The sequence below is a fragment of the Zonotrichia albicollis genome, chromosome 26 (assembly GCF_047830755.1).
Source record: "Zonotrichia albicollis isolate bZonAlb1 chromosome 26, bZonAlb1.hap1, whole genome shotgun sequence".
Taxonomy (NCBI): Eukaryota; Metazoa; Chordata; class Aves; order Passeriformes; family Passerellidae; genus Zonotrichia; species Zonotrichia albicollis.
This window is the reverse complement of record NC_133844.1, coordinates 6,746,555-6,765,138: the sequence shown is the minus strand read 5'-3', so window position 1 is coordinate 6,765,138 and position 18,584 is coordinate 6,746,555. Positions and strand designations below refer to the sequence as shown.

Below are 18,584 nucleotides of genomic sequence, written 5' to 3'. Positions count from 1 at the left end.
CTGCAGGGACCTGTACACATACACCTGTACACACCTGTACACATACACCTGTATGCACCTGTACACACCTGTACACATACACCTGTACACTCCTGTACTCACTTACCTGTACACACCCATGCACAGACACTCACCTGTACACACACCTGTACTCAGCTGTACACACCCATGCATGGACACTTGTAAGCACTCACCTGTATACACCTGTACTCAGCTGTACACATTCACCTGTACACACCCGTACTCATCTGTACACACCTGTACACACCTGTACACACCCATGGATAGACACCAGTATAACCTGTACTCACCTGTATACACCTGTACACACTCACCTGTACATACCTTTACACACCTGTACTCACCTGTACACACTCACCTGTACATACCTTTACACACCTGTACATACCTTTACACATCTCTACACACCTGTGGACATTCATCTGTACTCACCTATACACACCTGTACCCACCTGTACACATGCAACTGTACACACCTGTACTCACCTATACACACCTGCACCCACCTATACACACCTGTACACATTCACCTACACTCACCTGCACACACCTGTACCCACCTGTACTCACCTGAATTCACCTGTACTCACCTGTACCCACCTATACACATTCACCTACACTCACCTGCACACACCTGTACCCACCTGTACTCACCTGCACACACCTGTACCCACCTACATACACTTGTACACACCTGCATGCACACCTGCACACACCTGTACACACATGTGCACACTCACCTGAACCCACCTGTCCGCCCAGGCCCCGCCCCTCAGCCCCGCCCTTTCGGCGCTCTCGCGAGAGGGGCGGGGCGGTGCTCCCCGCCCGCTGCCGCCGCCGCTCCCGTCCCGTCCCGTCCCATCCCGCCGCATTCTCGGCCCGTCCCCATCCCCGGTGCCGCCGCTCGCTCTCCCGCAGCCATGGCGGCCCCGGGCTGGGCGCCCACCCACGTGCGGGTGACGGTGCTGCGGGCGCGGGGGCTGCGCGCCAAGGCGGCGGCGGGCGGCAGCGACGCGTACGCGGTGATGGCGCTGGGCCGCGACAAGTTCCGCACGTCGGTGGCCGAGCGCTGCCGGGGCGAGCCGCTGTGGCGGGAGGAGGCCACGTTCGAGCTGCCCACCAAGGCCGCCGCGCTGCGCCTCACCGTGCTGCACCGCGCCCTCACCGGCGCCGACAAATTCCTGGGCCGCGCCGAGGTGGAGCTGGGCCCGCTGAAGGAGGACGGCGGCCGGCGGCACACCAGGTGCGACCGGAGGGCTCCGGGGGGCTCCGGGAGGGATGGGGACCCGCACGGAGAGGGGTGTGAGGGCTGCGGTGTCCCAGGGGGGCTGGGGTGGAGGATGGAGAGACTCCTCTGGGTCATGGAGAGGAGGTTTTGGGGGCCCACGGGGGTCATGGAGGGGTTTGGAGGGGATTTCTGTGCCCCACAGGAGCTGCGGAGAACAATGGAGAGGTTTTGGGGGGGCTCTCTCAGGCCCACGTGGGTCATGGAGAGATTTGGGGCGTCCCACTGAGGTCTGGGAGAGCCATGAGGGGATTTCTGTGTCCCACGGGGGCTGGGGAGAAGGATGGAGAGGCCCCTCCGGGTCATGTGGAGGCGGTTTTGGGGGCACATGGGGGGGTCCTGGAAGGGTTTGGAGGGGACCTGTGCTCCCCACGGAGGTCTGGGAGAGCCATGAGGGGATTCCTGAGCCCCACGGGTGCTCGGGAGGATGGTGAGGGGATTTCTGTGTCCCACAGGGGCTGGGGAGGAGGATGAAGAGGCCCCTCCGGGTCATGTGGAGGCAGTTTTGGGGGCCCACGGGGGTCATGGAGGGGTTTGGAGGGGATTTCTGTGCCCCACGGGGCTTGGGGAGGACGGTGAGGGGATTTCTGTGTCCCACAGGAGCTGCGGAGAAGGATGGAGAGGGAGTTTTGGGGATGTCTCTCAGGCCCACGGGGGTCACGGTGAAGTTTGGAGGGGATTTCTGTGTCCCACCGAGGTCTGGGGAAGGTGATGAGGGGATTTCTGTGTCCCATGGGATGTGGGGAGAAGGATGGAGTGGCCCCTCCAGGTCCTGCAGAGGATGGAGAGCAGGTTTTGGGGCGCCCCTCAGGCTCATGGAGAGGTTTAGAGGGGACCTGTGCATCCCACCCCTATGAGCCCCCACAGCTGGGGAATGCCTTCCCCTGGAAGAGGCTTGGGGGTCCCCGAGACAACTTTTCCATCCAGTCCTGCCTGGTCCTTGGGTTTGATTTTCAAACACTGACAGAAAAAACAGCCAGCCTGAACCTGAAACCTGATGTCCTCAGAGTGGTGCCCCTTCCAGCACAGACTGAACGCTAATTTATTTTTGCTAACAAACACTTGAAGCGTGTCAGGGTGGATAATTCCACCTTCCACGGGCCAGCTCCAGCTCTGTGTGTCACACACTCGCTGCTTTGAACACAAACACGGTGAAACCCAGGGGTGGTGCCCAGGAGGGTTTTACTGGGAGTCAGCAGCCTTGTAATGTGCTAGTGAGTCACCTTCCTCCTCCTCTGCCTCACCTGAGCACCGCCGAGCCGTCCCGTTCATCAAGGCTTAATTAGGTTCATTAAGGCTGTGTCAGACAGGGCTGTGTTTACACTGCAGAGCCCCTTGGTCAGCAGAGCTCAGGGCCGGTGCCTCGGGGCTCCCAGGCATTCCTTTGTGTCTGGGCAAAGGAAAATTGAGAGAGAGAATAAAAAAAAAAAAAGAGAAAACACAGCTTTGGTAGTCCTGGGGAAATTTCTGGTGTTTTCAGTTGTTTGTCGCCCTCTGTTTCCTGTTTGAAGCCTGTTTTGTTCTTGCTGCCATGGTGATGTGTAGCCATAAAGGAGTAGTTTTATTTGGAAAATAGATAATGTTGATTGACAGGTGCTTGCTAACACCATAAATGCCACTAATGAGATTTGGTTTTTGTGGTTTGGGGGTTGTCAGTCGGTGATTTCCTTCCAGCCACCCCCAGGGGTGCTGCTTTCAGCTGAGCTGCCTTTGCTGAGCACACGGGATCGATTGTGGCACGGGATGCTCCTAGAAATCACTTTGGAACAACAGTGCCCAGTGCTGGCTCGTGTTAAAGGCACAGGGGTTGTGATTCTGGGGCTGCTGCAGCTCCAGGGGCTGGGCAAAGCCTTGGTGTCCTGATAAAAACCCTTCCTTGGGTGTCTTCTAAGTGCCAGAGTGCCTGACTGTCAGCCAAGTGTTTGTTTAGAGTCACAGAATCCCAGAATGGACCTTAAAACCCATCTTGTTCCACCCCCTGCCCTGCCTAGGGACAGCTCCCACTGGGACATTGCTCCAAACCTGGCCTTGATCACTTTGAGGGACAGGACAGACACAGTTTCTGCAGGATCAGGCCCTCACCACCCTCAGAGGGAAGAATTTCTTCCACATTTCCCTCTGAAGTGTCTGTAGCAGATTCCTGAATCCCTCTCCTTCAGTTATCCCCTTTAGTTTTGAATTTTCTCTGGAGCAAGTCACCTTTTCCTGTTCTCTTTTATTGCTTCCAGTATACCTTTGGAGGTTGAAGTGCAAATTTGATGGCAGGGCGCATTTGCATGCTCTGTTTGCTGCCTTTATTTGGAGGAAGAAACCAATCAGTTTCCAGGCAGCCTTTCCTATGGGTTCTGTGGGGTTGGAAATGCTACAACAAACAAAACCATACTGGTGTGCAGTGCTGCTCATCCTCTGTGCTGCCTCAGATGTGGTTTGAGTGTCACCAAGGGGTGTTTGAGGGCGTGTGGGTGGTGGGATTGTGGTTTGAGATGCCCTGGGCACTGTTGGGGAGCTGTTTTTGGGGAGGGAGAGGGCTCTGCCTGAGCAATGCCCTTCCTGGTGCGTGCCAGTCACGAGCCTGCGGAGGGGAGTGGAAATGCCCGAGCTCTGGGAGCCTGGGCTTGGCTCTCTGCTCTTGATTAGGGGTTCCTTGGCTTAGCAGGCATTAAGGAGCTGGAATGAAAGGTATGAGGGCGTGGGACAGCGTGTGCAGCTCTGAGGCTGCTGCTCTGCTCCACTTCAAAGCTGTGGCCCCTGCGAGTGTCAGGAGGAGAGATGAAAGGGCAGAGCAGAGTGGCTGAGCTGAAATGCAGGAATTCCATCTTGTGCCTCTGTTTTTTCTCCTTTTTTTTTAACCCTTCCTTATCTGGTTTGAAACCAAATCTTACTAATAACTTTGGTATGATAAGGAATGTTTTCTTTGGCACCTGGGGCTGTGAAGGTGACGTCACCATAAGATTAAAGTCTTTGTTTTCCTACACTGTAGGCTGATTTGATTTTTCAGCCGTAAGAACCTTCTGTGTTCTCAATTACTGGTGTGTGACTGCTCACAGGGATGAGGGAAGAGACAAGGATCTGACTCCATGTTTCAGAAGGCTTGATTGATTATTTTATGATATATATTATATTATAACTATACTAAAAGAATAGAAGAAAGGATTTCATCAGAAGGCTGGCTAAGAATAGAATAGGAAAGAATGATAACAAAGGCTTGTGGCTTGGACTCTGTCCAAGCTAGCTGGGCTGTGATTGGCCATTAATTAGAAACAACCACATGAGACCAATCCCAGATGCACCTGTTGCATTCCACAGCAGCAGATAACCAATGTTGACATTTTGTTCCTGAGGCCTCTCAGCTTGTCAGGAGGAAAAATCCTAAGGAAAGGATTTTTCATACAAGATGTCTGTGACACTGGTTGTTAAAGAAACCTCCTTGTTGCTGCAGGTGGTACAAGCTCCGCTCCAAACCTGGGAAGAAGGAAAAGGAGAGAGGGGAGATCGAGGTGGACATCCAGTTCATGAGGAGCAACATGACAGCCAGCATGTTTGATCTGTCCATGAAGGACAAGCCCCGCTCTCCCTTTGGGAAGCTCAAAGACAAACTCAAGGGCAAGAGGAGCAGTGGCCTCTCAGACACAGCGTCAGCCATTGTCCCCAGCACCTCCCACTCCCCTGCTGACAGCGAGGATGAGGCAGTGGAGAAGGAGAAGAAGAAATCCAAGTTCAAAGCGCTGTTCTCCAAGCCTGGCCTGCAGAAGACATCGCTGTCCCAGTCCATGTCGGTGCTGCCCACCCAGCAGCCCCTCACCCCGAGGGTTCGGCTGCGGCCCAGCGACTTCCAGGCGCAGTGGGATGAGGAGGAGGAGTCCCAGACCTCTCCTGCCTCAGAACGTGAGTGTTGGCACAAAACCTTCCCCCAATGAGTTACTTACACTCTTCACAGCACTGGTTAAATTCTCCTTTCTGACCAAATCCTCCCTGCTAGCACTGAGGCTGGCAGTAGTGTCAGAGAAAAGATTATTTTTGCATCTTCAATTTCTCCCTGTTTTTCTTTTTTTTTTTTTTTTCAGGATCCTTTGAAAGTGTGCCAGAACAGAAGCCAGCTCCTTCTCCTCTGTTCAAATCTCGTAAACCAGCCTTTTTGGACAGTAGGCAGCTAACCCAGGGAACCACTAACCACACCAAAAAGGATGGGCTCTCGTTGTTCAGTGGCCTTAAATCCAAAAACGATCCCGTGTCCAAGTCCAGTCTGTGCATCAATGGCAGTCACGTTTATATGGAAGAGACCACGACAAAGGACAAGACTCCAACCTCTTCCCCCTCTCCTCACAACCTCAGGAGGAAGCAGCTCTTTGCTTCAGAGGAGAACCTGTCCTCCAGGTCCACTAAGCCACCTGAAGAGACGGGGAGAACCTCTCCTGGGCAGGCATTCTCTGGCTCCACATCCTTGGAGACTTTCAAATCCATGACTTTGCCATCGTACAAACTGCTCAGCAGTGAGGAGCACCTGGACACCAGCATTCCACCAAGCATTGAGCCTGTCAGAGAGACCAAAAAACCAGACCACAAAAAGTCTGCCTTGCTCTCCTTGGTCACTGGGAAGAAGGAAACGGTGAAGCCCAGCGAGGCTGAGATTATTCCTGACAGGACCCTGCAGAGTGAGGAAAATACAATTCCAGAAGAGAAGAGTGAGGAGGAGGCCAAATGCCCTGAAGCCCCAGCAGATGTGGGCAGAGGGAGCCCCTCAGGAGATGCTCACCATGCAGGGGAGGCCATCACAACCAAGCAGCAGCCCAGCCCTTGTGAGGAGGAACAAAAACCTGAGAAAGCTGCACCAGCCAAGACCAAAGCTGTGAAACCCAGGTGAGCCCCAGCTGCTGGCAGGAGTGGGGTGGGCACTGCTGGTGGCAGGTGGCAGCAGGCTGTGTCTGCCACACCTGGGCTCAGGTGCTGCTCTGTGGGTGCCTGTGGGTTTTACTCTGGTGTTGGGAGCTTTGATAGCAAAGAACAACTCCCAAGTTCTTCCTCGGTGTGAATAAAAAATGGATGTGGGGGTGCTCCTTGAAATAGTGGCTCTCTAGCTCAGGAGGCACCTGTGCAGGTGCTGAAGGGGTGAATTTTCTTGCTGGATCTCTTGCACAAACTAACTCTGTCCGAGCTGTGTGGCTGCAGCCTCCCCAGGGTGTGAAATGCCCGTTCTAACATCTCTGCTTTCCTCTTCCCTACTTGGCTGTGCTCTCCCAAAGGGTGGCCTTGGAGCCCTTCTGCTTTTGGCATTGCTCACAGCAGCACAGAGGGATTTGGTGTGGATTTGTACACGAGGCTTTTTCGGAAATTCTCCTCCTTTATCCCTCATACAAATATATAAATTGTGTATGAGGTATATAATATATATATATTTGTAGGTGTGCCCTACTAATAAGGCTGTGTTTTGTGTGTGTCCCTAACTCCTCATTTTCAGTGCTTCTCAAGTCTGAGTTTCTTGCCTGTGCAGTGTTTTACATACTAATGAACCTGCTTGGGGTGCAAAGAGAGGGTGCTTAAAGCAGCAAACCAAGCTCTGCAGCAGGAGAGTGTGACAGTGTTCTCAGGGGTCTGAGGATGAGGGAAGAGATGAGACTCTGACTCCATGTTTCAGAAGGCTGATTTATTATTTTATGATATATGTTATATTAAAATTATACTAAAAGAATAGAAGAAAGGATTTCATCAGAAGGCTGGCTAAGAATAGAAAAAGAAAGAATGATAACTAAAGCTTGTGGTTTGGACTCTCTGTCTGAGCCAGCTGGGCTATGATTGGCCATTAATTAGAAACAACCACATGAGACCAATCCCAGATGCACCTGTTGCATTCCACAGCAGCAGATAATCAATGTTTACATTTTGTTCCTGAGGCTTCTCAGCTTCTCAGGAGGAAAAATCTTAAAGAAACATTTTTAATGAAAAGATGTCTGTGACAGGAGAGTTCTGGCATAAGCCCAGAGCTTGGTAAAGGTGCTGTGAAGTCTCACAGACAAGGGGACACCTCTCTCTGAGGTCTCTGTAAGGTGTAGCTCATCTCCAGTGGCAGAGCTGATGGAGGCTGGTGCTAAAGCTTGTCTGTTCCTGCCTCGTGTTGCATCTGCAAGTGACATGCGAGTTTTTTGTCCCTTTTTGCAGACTGGGCCTGTCTCCAGAGGAGGAACCCAAAGCCACGCTTCCTACTCTTGCACCTGCCCCCCTCCCTGCTTTCCTGTCTGTGCACCCTATCAGCAGTGCCAATAATCCTTTTATTTCTGAAGTGGGGCAGACAGTCCAAGTGCCAGACTCTGAAAACATCACTCCTGCCTCTCTCACTTCTCCTGCTTTTGCTGCAGAGCTCTGGAATGACAAGAACCCTTTTAGTGCTGAGTGGGACAGGGCATCCAGAGCCCTGGATCCCAACAGCATCACCCATTTCCCTTCATCCCATCATCCTGCAGCCTCTGTTCCCACAGTGCCTCTTCCTGGGCAGGTCTCTGCCAGGGGCAATAATCCTTTTGCTGCTGGCTGGGGGCAGGGTCCTGAGGGCTCTGAGGCTTCCCAGGGTCTCTCTGACCCACACACACCTTCTGTCCCCTCTGTCTGTCCTTTCAATGACAACAATCCCTTTGTGTCCAGGCGTGGGGCACAGGCAGTGCCAGCTGCCCAGGCTGGTTCTTCCCCTTCCTGCCTTCCTGCTGGGGAGGATTGTTCCTCTGCAGGACCCCCTGCTCGTGGTGCTGCAGGGGGCTCTGCACATGTGGCTTTAAGCAGTGATGCCACAGCTGTGCCACACCCTCTGGGCACCTTGTCTGCCCCCCCTGGGCTGGCTCCAGAGCCACGCTGGGATTCTGCCCAGCTTCAGCCTGGGGGTTCTTTGGAAAGCAGCAAGCCAGGCCCTGGGAAATGTGTGTCCTTTGTCCTTGGGGGATGGCAGGGTGTTCCAGCAGGTGATGCAGGTGGAGAGCAGCCCCTGGATCCCAGTGGGAGGTTACAGATGAGCTCAGGAGCAGCAGGAGAGCCAGCAGGGTGTGGGGGTGACCCATCAACAGAGCTGTCTGGGGACAGCACACATCCCACCTGGAGCAGCGATGGAGCAGCTGTGGAGGCCACTGGTGTGAGCACTGCTTTTGTGTCCCTCTCCAAGTGCAGTGACAGCCTCGTGGCAGAGGCTGAGCAGGCACAGCCCCCCAGGAGTGAGCTCAGGGAGGGGCAGGAGCCCTGTGGAAAGCAGTGTGCAGAACGTGTGCCCATGTCAGAGCCCCAGGCACCTCCAGCTGCTGGCAATCAGCCCCTTCCTCCAGTCCAGCCCACACCCAGAGCCTGCAGGGAAGGGGGTGCAGGAAGGGCTGGCAGGGAGCTCCTTGTGCCCCCAAAGCCAGCCCCACGAGTGGCTGTGCTGCTGAGGAAACCCCCAGGGACCCCCCAGGCTGATGCTCCTGCTCCAGGGGATGCTGCAAATTCCACCCCAGGGCTGCCATTCCCTGCTCAGGGGGGCTCCTTGGGGACTGTCACCCCTGCAGTGGCACCCAGGGGTGTCAGTCCCCAAAGAGGACAGAGCAGGCCTGTAGAAAAGGAGGGTGGTGATGGTTTGTCTGTCTGTCTGACAAATGTCAGGTCTGCCCTTCCTGTTCCTGGGGACCGTGGCTCGGTGCTGCCCGTGATCCCTGAGGGAGGCTCTGATGAGGAGCTGCTGGGGGACTGCCAGGACAGCTGTGGGGTTCCTGCAGGTGACAGAGGTGTTCTGGGGAATGGAGAGCAGCCCAGAGGTGTGACAGCTTTGCATGGAGAGCGGAGAGAGCTCTCTGATAGCTCTGCTGCTGCTCCAGGAGGAGGAGGAGGAGCAGGAGCCACTCCTGGTGCTTGTGAGCCAGGGAGCTTGGCTGAGCTGCCAGGGAGTTTGGCTGAGCTGCCAGGGAGTTTGGCTGAGCTGCCAGGCAGTTTGGCTGAGCTGCCTGCTGCACTGGGGGCTCCCAGGGTCTCTGTCCAAGGAGCTGACTCAGGTTTAGCTGTGACATCTCATTCCAAGGAGTGTGACACTCATTCTGAGAAACAACAGCTGGAAAGGAGTGCAGGTGCTGAGGAGCGTGCAGAGTGTGACTTCTCTGAGCCTTCTGCTTTCTCTTCCTCCCTGTCAAGTCCTTGCCAGCCCCACTCTTCCTCTCACTCCCTCCTCTCTGACACCCCGAGTTGTAGAGCAGAGTCTCCGAAAAAGCCGAGAGCCGAGGGCTTCGCAGATAAAGCGGGAAATTCGGGCAAGAAGAAACTTCTCCAGGCACGGGTCTCACCCTCTGAAACGTCCCCTAACCACCCCCCATGGGGTGAAACCGTGTCTCCCCAGCACAGGTGAGACATGTGGGGGTCACAGCAGTGAGCTCTGAGCTTTGCTTTGCCCTCTGGGTGCAGATCTGTCCCTGAGCTGCTGCATGAGGCCAGGACAGCCCTGATTCCTCTGGGAGCTGGGTTTGTCAGGGCTTGGCTGGCAAGGGGAGCACCCTGAGGAGAAAAAACCTCTCCAGGCACAGATTTCACCCTCTGAAACATTCCCTAATGGTGTGAAATCGTGTCTCCCCAGCACAGGTGAGACATGTGGGGGTCACAGCAGTGAGCTCTGAGCTTTGCTTTGCCCTCTGTCCCTGAGGCTGCTGCACCCGGCCAGGACAGCCCTGATTCCTCTGGGAGCTGGGTTTGTCAGGGCTTGGCTGCCAAGGGGAGCACCCTGAGGAGAAAAAACCTCTCCAGGCATGGGTTTCACCCTCTGAAATGTTCCCTAAAAATGGTGTGAAATTGTGTATCCCCAGCACAGGTGAGACATGTGGGGACCACAGCAGTGAGCTCTCAGCTTTGCTTTGCCCTCTGTCCCTGAGGCTGCTGCATGAGGCCAGGACAGCCCTGATTTCATCTGGGAGCTGAGTTTGTCAAGGCTTGGCTGCTGTGGGGCTGCTGCTGGCTGCAGGAGGGTCTGTGCAGCTCCTCAGGGGAGCAGCTGCTCCTCACAGCTCTTAGGGGAGCTTAGGGAAAGTGCAGGGGGAATGGAATCATTCCATGCCACTGGCAGAAGGGCCTGGGGCTGAGCTGTTTGTCAGACACCTGATAAATGAGGTGGTGCTTCATTTTCTGCCTGTGTGGGCTCCTCAGGGTTCAGCTGCTCTGTGGAGTGCTGCCACTGACCTGTCAGCCCTTGAGACTTCACCTGCAGAGCTCTGCCTGGGGTCTAGGACACCTCAGGGCCAATTTTTGCTGGAATAAAAAATAAAATTTTGTTCCTGTGTTAGAATTGGTGCTGTAAGTCCAAATAATGCCAGCACTTCCTCGCAGCTGTGGTGTCAGTTCAGCTTGGCCAAGGCCTGACACTTGTCTCAGGCCAGCAGAAGTATTTGGTGTGTTGTAAGATCACAAATATGTTCTGATTAGGAAAGGCAGCCTGAAATACCAGTTTCTGAGGGATCACAGTGGCTGCCCTGTGTTCTGTCTCCTCGTGCAGCCTGACCTGGCTTTTCTTCCATGACACACACAGGATGTATTTCCCTTCCTGCTGCTGCTTTATCTCCAACACCTTAAGTCAGTAAAGATAGCAGAGAACTGGAAAATATTTAAAATACTTACAAACCCCCTGTGGCTTAGAAATGCTTTGTCTTCCTGAAGCTGAATCTCTTTTCTTTCAGGAGATAGAGCAGGGAGGGAATCATCCCCAATTTCTTGCTGTATTTGTTCTCATTCTAAAGATCTTTCTCATGCTGCTGTTACCTCTCCTGCCTGAACAACAGCACCCTTTTTTTTTTTCCTGTTACAGACTCCATCCTGTGAAGCCAATGAATGCCATGGCAAACAAACCTCAGAGCAAGAACCTGAATGTCATCAGCACCATGAATGAAAAGCTGCTGGAAATGAGTGTGAAGGTATGGAGGGAAGTGGCAATTTCACTGCCCAAGCTTTGATTTATTGAAGAGTTTGTGTATTCCAGATAGTTGGGACATGAACATCCTTTTGGTCAGCCCCCAAGAGTGAGAGCAGTCCTTAAATGCTCATTTTTTTTGCAGAGTGACCTGTAAATAGAGTTGGGGCTCATTTTTTGTGGGGGAAATTCTCAGGCAGACCCAATTCCTTGGAGCAACTTGTGCAGTTGGGTCAGCAGTGGGATTGAGAGGAGCTTTCAGCTTAATCCTGCCCTCAAAAGAGACCTCCAGCTTCAGGCACAGCTTCCCTGCAGGCTGAAATGAAAGGTTGGGAGCACCCCTGGCTCAGCAGGGAAAATCCCAGCTGCCCTTATGGTCTGTCAGGGTTTTTTTTGGGAAATGAGGAATTTAGAACTGAAATAACAGCAGTGCCTCCTTCTGGTGAGAGGGGAGAGGATGGGATTTGAGAGATTCAGACTGAGAAAGAGTTCAAAACTTGCAACAAAAGGTTCAAAACTTGCAATGGGTGTTCTGATTGCACCTCAGTTGTGTGTGATGCCCCTCAGGAGCCTGTTGTGCTCACACTCCCTGCCTGGGCAGTGTTCTAGGAGTCAGCAGAAGCTGACTGATTTTAAAATCTGATTTTAAAATCTGGTTTTAACCCTCAAGCTGCCCGGTACCTCTCATGCTGCTTGAGGCTTAAAACCAGATTTTTCAAAGGAAATGTTTAAAATCTGGTTTTAGCCCTCAGGCAGCCCAGTACCTCTCATGCTGCTTGAGGCTTTAAACCAGATTTTTCAAAGGAAAATTTTAAAATCTGGTTTTAACCCTCAAGCTGCCCAGTACCTCTCATGCTGCTTGAGGCTTAAAACCAGATTTTTTCAGAGCAATAATAAGAACCAGCAAAGGCCTGGGTGGGTGTTTCTTGCTGTCTAACCTGAATTTGGCTTTCTAAGCAGCTGCTGGAAGCTTTTGCAGGTTTGTTTGGCAGCAGCTGTCTCTGTGCTGCTCTGGGTGTTGTGTCTGGTCTGGAATGTGCTGTGCCTGCTCTGAGCCTGCCTTCCCTCCCTCCCTCTGCAGAAATACGATCCCTCAGACCCTGCCTATGCCTATGCTCAGCTGACACACGATGAGCTGATCCAGCTGGTGCTCAAACAGAAGGATACCATTACCAGGAAGGACCTGCAGGTGAGGGAGCTCGAGGATTACATCGACAACCTGCTGGTCAGAGTCATGGAGGAAACCCCAAACATCCTCAGAATCTCCATGTCTGGCAACAAAAAAGCTGGGAAGATGTGAAAGGTCTGGTGGGCAAGGACTGATCCCCCTCAGGGGAGGGTGAGGAGCTGCTGGTGCTGCTTGTGCTGCTCCCAGAAAATGAGTTTTTCCTGTTCCTGCCTTGAGCAACCCTCAGATTGATTAATAGTCCCATCAGGTCACCTTACTGTATTTATTTTCTTGGTTTCTTCCCATTGTTTGGGAAGGTCAGGCTGTGATGGGAAGGAGGAGGGTTTTTGATGTGTTTTGCTTCCCAGCAAGGCACTGATGATCCTTTAGGAAGATTTTTTTTAAAAAATGGTTTTGTTTTGTAGCAGCTTTTAGAGATCAGTTACTTTTCTTTCCACATCTGAAGTTGTAGTGCAATATAAATCCTTGGACAGTAGAGCTTGAGGATTTGATTGTTTTTAAAATAATAATAATAATAATTAACTACACTGGAGAAATCCAAAGATGGCCCAGCTTCAGGATTAAATTCCTGTAATTTAAAAGGAATCAATGCCCTGAAAGTTGAGTGTAAGCTGACCAAATCTCAGTTCATCTCATCAAGTGGACATTCCCAGGAGTCCTTCAAGGGAAAGTTTTCAGGTTTTTTGGAGTAGGAGATGTTGAGGTTCATGGTACGTTTCTACCATAGGAATGGCATCAGTGAATTTAGCCCAAAGGTACATTTTAAACCAGAAATTGTTCTTTTAGTGTCTTAAATTTCTGTTTTGAAGGTTATTCAGAGCAGGCAGAAGCTGCCCTGGCTCTGCCCCTTGTGCCCTGTGGGAGCTCTGTGACCTTCTCCTTTCTGAGAAGGAAATCCTTTGGGGTTTGGAGCTGGGGCTCACCTTAAAGCCCCTTCCAAAGGTACATTTTAAACCAGAAATTGTTCTCTTGGTGCCTTAAATTTCTGCTCTGGAGCTTGTTCAGAGCAGGCAGAGGCTGCCCATGCTCTGCCCCTTGTGCCCAGTGGGAGCTCTGTGACTTTTTCCTTCTGAGGGACACAGAAATCTTTTGGGGTTTGGAGCTGGGGCTCACCTTAAAGCCCCTTCCAAAGGTACATTTTAAATCAGAAATTATTCTCTCATGTCTTAAATTTCTGCTCTGGAGCTTAAATTTAAGACACTTTGAGAGAGTAGAGTTCAGAGCAGGCAGAGGCTGCCCCATGCTCTGCTCTCACCCCTTGTGCCCTGTGGGAGCTCTGTGACTTTTCCTTTTTGAGAAAGAAATCCTTTGGGGTTTGGAGCTGGGGCTCACCTTGAAGCCCCTTCCAAAGGTACATTTTAAACCAGAAATTGTTCTTTTAGTGTTTTAAATTTCTGCTCTGGAGCTTGTTCAGAGCAGGCAGAAGCTGCCCTGGCTCTGCCTCTTGTGCCCAGTGGGAGCTCTGTGACTTTTCCTTTTAGAGAAAGAAATCTTTTGGGGTTTGGAGCTGGGGCTCACCTTGAAGCCCTTCCAAAGGATGGTTTACCAGGGTAGGGAGAGTCCATGGAAGGCTCAGAGAGAAGCTGGAAAACCAACAGAGCCCTGCAAAGGACCAAAGCTTCATGGGGACCAAAGCTTTAAAGCTTTCCAGCCTTAATTCTGTAGAAATGAACACTCCTACCTTTGGAAATGGTTGGGTTATGGGGTCACTCCTGGCCCAGGGGTGAGTTTCTAATTCCATTTTTCTACAGGAAAGCACTTTACTGGGGGACTGGAGCAGCTCTCACCCTGTGAGCAGACTGCTTGCAATGTCACAAACCACTGGAGATCCCAAATGCTGGATTTTGTAGCAAGGAGCAGTTTGATAGATTTGCACAGAGATGTAAACATTTATTAGAAAAATCAAAGCAATGCTCTAAATGACATTTTTATTCTTGTTACCAAAATCTGGAGCTTTACTGAGCTCTGACCTCAAACAAGCCTTAAGAGCTGAAAGTCTGGAAAGACTTCAGATCCTTTAATCTCATTTTAGTGTTATTTGAGCAGTGAGGGTGTTCTGTCCTTCCTGCTGCCCCCTCTGCTCTGAGTGAGGCAGCTTTGGTGGTGGTTTCATTCTGAGTGCTGCTGCTGCTCCCTCCTGTGCCTTCTCGAGTGAGGAAGATGAAGGATTGATTTGTTTCCTCCTCTCTGCACACAGGATCCTGTACCTCACTGATCAATTTGTATTTTAGACTTTTTCTCTGCTGGGAAGAGTGACCTGCACAGAACCAAAGCAATAAATAATTTTATTTTTGAGAAAATAATATTATTATTGAGAAAATAATATTATTGTTCAGAAAATAATATTATTGTTCAGAAAATAATATTATTATGCAGAAAATAAATAATATTCTGCTGTTAGCAGAGATGAAGCCTTAACACTTGGGCAGCCTTTCTGTGCCAGTTCAGCCCTGGGTGTTGGGTGAAACCCAAGCTCAGCCCAGCTCTGCTGTCCTTGGGGGCACAGGGGGGTCCCAATCTTGGACCCCCTCAGCCCTCACACCTCATTTTTATTGACAACACTCATTAAATCCTTCCTTTAATGTGGGGGGACTGGCATTTTATATCCTCAAGGGCCTTAAGAATCAAATTTCTTGTTTGTTATTGAAGGATTTCATGCATGTTCCCTGTTTGTACTCTCTGCTTTTAGCCCAGGTACTGTTTGTTTGGTTTTAAACACTTTTTGGTTTTATGGAACACTAAAATAAAGACAATTTAAACCCAGAGTTCTGAGCACCCTGTCTTTGTTCTGAAGGGCTTTGTCCCCTCCTTGTGCCTCTCTGCTCATCCTCTGTGGCAGTTCCAGCTGTGGGTTTTTCTGGTTGAAGGCACTTGGGACAGTAATTCATGTTCAGACTCAAGTGTTGCATATTCATTCACACACCTCATCCATGATGCATAAATTCCATTCAAACACAGGATTCTGTCTGGTCATCATCAACTTCCTCTGAATCCTGACAGCGCCTTCCAGGTGGGAAGAAGTTCGTTTCTTCTGATAATGGAGCAATAAATTCTTTTTCTCTGAAAGATTCAAGTGTCCTGTGGCTGCTATTTCCCTGCAAGTCCTTTCTTTAAACAAAGTATCCTACATAGCATCGTTTCTATTTTAACATTTTGTATTAACCTAAAACTTTATTTAACACACTACTTAAGAGATTTAACACAGCATCACTTTCTAACACAACACATATAATATAAATTTTAATAAAATGAAAAAAATCATAAAATATGCATCTTTCACACTGGGGACACCTTTGGGACGGGCTCGTCCGCACCGGCAGCCCTGGCGGTTCCTGTAAAGCACCACCATGGAGGGCGGAGGGACTCTGGGCCGTCATGGCAGCGGTGATGGGAGGAGGAGGAGGCCATGAGGGCTCCGGTTCCCCTTTGAGGAGGCCGCGTTGTCTCCCGGTCCCGCTTCCCCCACTCTCCCCGAGCGTCCCCGGCGGAACTACCGCGGGGCGGAACGCAGCGCGCAGAGGCGGTGGTGCGGCCGGGCTGGAATGGGGACGGACCGCGGGCCGCGCCGCTATTGGCTGTTGGCGGTGCACCCGCCCCGGTGCTCCCCCAGCGCGGCGGCAGCGATGGCGGCGCGGGGCCGGTGCCCCGAGTGCGGCTCGGGCTCGCTGGTGGAGGACGCGCACTACGCGCAGCAGCAGCTGGTGTGTGCCGCCTGCGGCTGCGTCCTGTCCGAGGGGCTCCTCACCACCACCTACACCGACGAGGAGCATCTGCGGGGTGCGCTACCGGAACCGGGGCGGGGGGGCAGGACCGAGCCGGCCCGAGCAGCGAAGCGCTTCGAGCTGTGTCTGTACCGGGCACTGTCGGGTCAGACTGGGCAGACCCCTCTCTCCATCCCCCCAAACACCAGCGGGGTTTTCCACCGGCCAGGTTTGGCTTGGAGCCGGTGATGAGCTTTACATTTAATTAAATTTAAAATTTAAATTTAATGAATCTCTTATTGTTAAAAGAGATTCTTAAAATCTCATTGAAATCTCGAATTTCAATTGAATTAATCTCTTATTGTTGAAAGGTATCATTAAAATCTCACTGGAATCTCTTAGAAAAGCTGTAAGTGCAGCAGAGCAGCCCTGAGGCTTTTGCTGGCCCTGGAGCTCAGAGGAGATCCAAGATCTCACTTTAGCTGCTCTCAGTGCCCTCAAACAGCTCAGATTGCTGCAGTTCGGTTCTGTGGGCACCTGCTGGCCCCAAAACCGAATGTCTGTGTCCCTGCAGGACTGACAGACCCCTCTGTGCCCCTGCAGGACTGACAGATTTCCCCTCCCTGTTTTCCAGAGGTCGCCTATTCCCAGAGCACCGGGCAGAAGGAGCAGCTGAGCCGCTGCCTGCAGCGAGGTAAGAGAAACTCCCTGTCCTCCAGTTTGTTTCAGCTCATTCTGACAGTGAAAAAGTGCCAAAAACCCCAGGAATTGATCCAGGAGAGGGCCCTTGGTGCCTGCCTGCCTTGAGGGACTGAGAGGGGTTTAGTGTGTGCAGGGCTGGGTGAGTGCTGCCTGGTTTTGTCATTTTGTGTTGATTCAGTTGATCCTCCAGAGAAGCTTTAATAATAAAAGAAAAGCTTTAATATAAAAAAACTTAATATATAAAAAAGCTTTAGTATAAAAAAAGCTTTAATAATAAAAGAAGCTTTAATATAAAAACCAGGAAATTGTGGAGATCCTGTGGGGGCATTCCCTAGTCTAAAGAGACACCAGAAGCTTCCCTCAAAAAGCTGTTAGACCCCATTGGCTCCTTCCTACATCTGTTCCTCTGTCCCTGAGCCACTCCTTCCCTATTCCTTGATCAGCCCTCACCTTTGTGAGAGCAGGGACAGCCCCAGGGCCCTGTGGGGAGAAAGCTGCAGGGTGCTTTGTCTGTGTGGGGGTGCTTTTTCTGTGCTTTCTTTGTGTGTGGGTGCTTCCTCTGTGTGGATGCTTTTGTGTGTGTGTGTAGGTGCTTTTTCTGTGTGTGGGGGTGCTTTTTCTGTGGTTTGTGTGTGTGGGTGCTTTCTCTGTGTGTGTGGGTGCTTCCTCTGTGTGTGTGGGTGCTTTCTCGGTATGTGTTGCTGCTTTCTCTGTGCTTTCTCTGTGTGTGGTTGCTGGGACCTGAACATCTCACCTGAACACCGTGGATATTATTTGCATAATATCCACAGATAAAACATCTGTAGATATTATGCAAAAATCCTTTTTGCCTCCTTACCCTGGACTATGCCAGCAGCAACTCACACTGCTCCAAACGGTTCTGAGCAGAAATTGAAATTCCTCTTCCCCCGCAGGCATCCGGCGGGTGCAGGACCTCTGCAAGGTGCTCAAGCTGCCAGCAGCCTTTGAGGAAACGGCTGTGTCCTACTTCCAGAGGGCTCTGGAGCTGCCTGCCTTCCACCTGGTCAGCCTGGAGAAGAAGGAGCTGCTGGGGGGGTGCTGTGTGCTGGTGACGTGCCGGCAGCGCCGCTGGCCGCTGACCATGGGCACCGTGTGCTCCCTGCTCTACGCCAAGCAGGAGCTCTTTGCCAGCGTCTTCCTGAGCCTGCAGAGGGAGCTGGAGCTCTCTGTGCCCGCCCTGAGCCTGGCAGACCTGGTGACCACACACCTGAGCAGGTGAGGGGGCAGCCTTTGGTGGGTGGAGGGGATGGGGTGTGGCACAGCTCGGGCTGGGCTGGTGTTTGTCCCTCCCTTGTCACAGCTGGGCTGTTGTCGCAGACATCTTTTCATTAAAAATCTTTCCTAAAGATTTTTTCCTCCTGAGAAGCTGAGAGGGCTCAGGGACAGAATGTAAACAGGGGTTATCTGCTGCTGTGGAATGCAGCAGGTGCATCTGTGATTGGTCTCATGTGGATGTTTGGAATTAATGGCCAATCACAGTCAGCTGGCTTGGACAGAGAGACTGAGGCAGCTGCCTTTGTTATTATTCTTTTCTCTTCTTTTCTATTCTTAACTTAGCTAACCTTCTGAGATGAAACCTTTCCTTCTATTCTTTTTAGTATAGTTTTAATATAATATAGATCATAAAATAATCAATCAAGCCTTCTGAAACATGGAGTCGGATCCTCATCTCTTCCCTCATCCAAGAACCCCTGTGAACACGGTCACAGGCTGTGGTTCTCATCCTGCTCCATTCTCCTCAGAGAGCTGCTCAGGGAGGCTCTGTGGATCAGGGGA

General features: G+C 51.7%; 2 protein-coding genes across 5 annotated transcripts in view; both read left to right on the top strand.

Moving 5' to 3' along the window:
• Positions 1-810: 810 nt before the first annotated feature.
• On the top strand, positions 811-15,149 carry RAB11FIP1 (RAB11 family interacting protein 1). Of its 3 annotated transcripts, none has more exons than XM_074559155.1 (6): positions 811-1,264; positions 4,746-5,191; positions 5,371-6,163; positions 7,460-9,646; positions 11,094-11,199; positions 12,277-15,149. In XM_074559155.1, the coding sequence occupies exons 1-6, from the start codon at positions 942-944 to the stop codon at positions 12,493-12,495; spliced, it is 4,074 nt and encodes a 1,357-aa protein (XP_074415256.1). In that variant the 5' UTR covers positions 811-941; the 3' UTR covers positions 12,496-15,149. The 3 variants fall into 3 exon arrangements, with proteins under 3 accessions (XP_074415256.1, XP_074415257.1, XP_074415258.1); XM_074559156.1 differs by having other exon boundaries at positions 815-1,264; positions 9,440-9,646; XM_074559157.1 differs by lacking the exon at positions 7,460-9,646 and having other exon boundaries at positions 816-1,264.
• Positions 15,150-15,963: 814 nt separating this feature from the next.
• Positions 15,964-18,584, top strand: part of BRF2 (BRF2 general transcription factor IIIB subunit) — a 5,662-nt gene continuing 3,041 nt past the window's right edge. For both annotated transcript variants that reach the window (XM_074559123.1, XM_074559122.1), the window contains exons 1-3: positions 15,964-16,161; positions 16,720-16,779; positions 17,702-18,023. In XM_074559123.1, the coding sequence (XP_074415224.1) occupies positions 16,008-16,161; positions 16,720-16,779; positions 17,702-18,023 (536 nt within the window). In that variant the 5' untranslated portion in view covers positions 15,964-16,007. The remainder of the gene's footprint in view (positions 16,162-16,719; positions 16,780-17,701; positions 18,024-18,584) is intronic.

Bases quoted from the DNA above. Each gene is read 5' to 3' on its own strand.
- RAB11FIP1 (XM_074559155.1), top strand. From the start codon at position 942: ATGGCGGCCCCGGGCTGGGCGCCCACCCACGTGCGGGTGACGGTGCTG. The intron at 1,265-4,745 runs GTGCGACCGGAG...TTGTTGCTGCAG, and splicing joins GGCGGCCGGCGGCACACCAG to GTGGTACAAGCTCCGCTCCA. The intron at 5,192-5,370 runs GTGAGTGTTGGC...TTTTTTTTTCAG, and splicing joins GACCTCTCCTGCCTCAGAAC to GATCCTTTGAAAGTGTGCCA.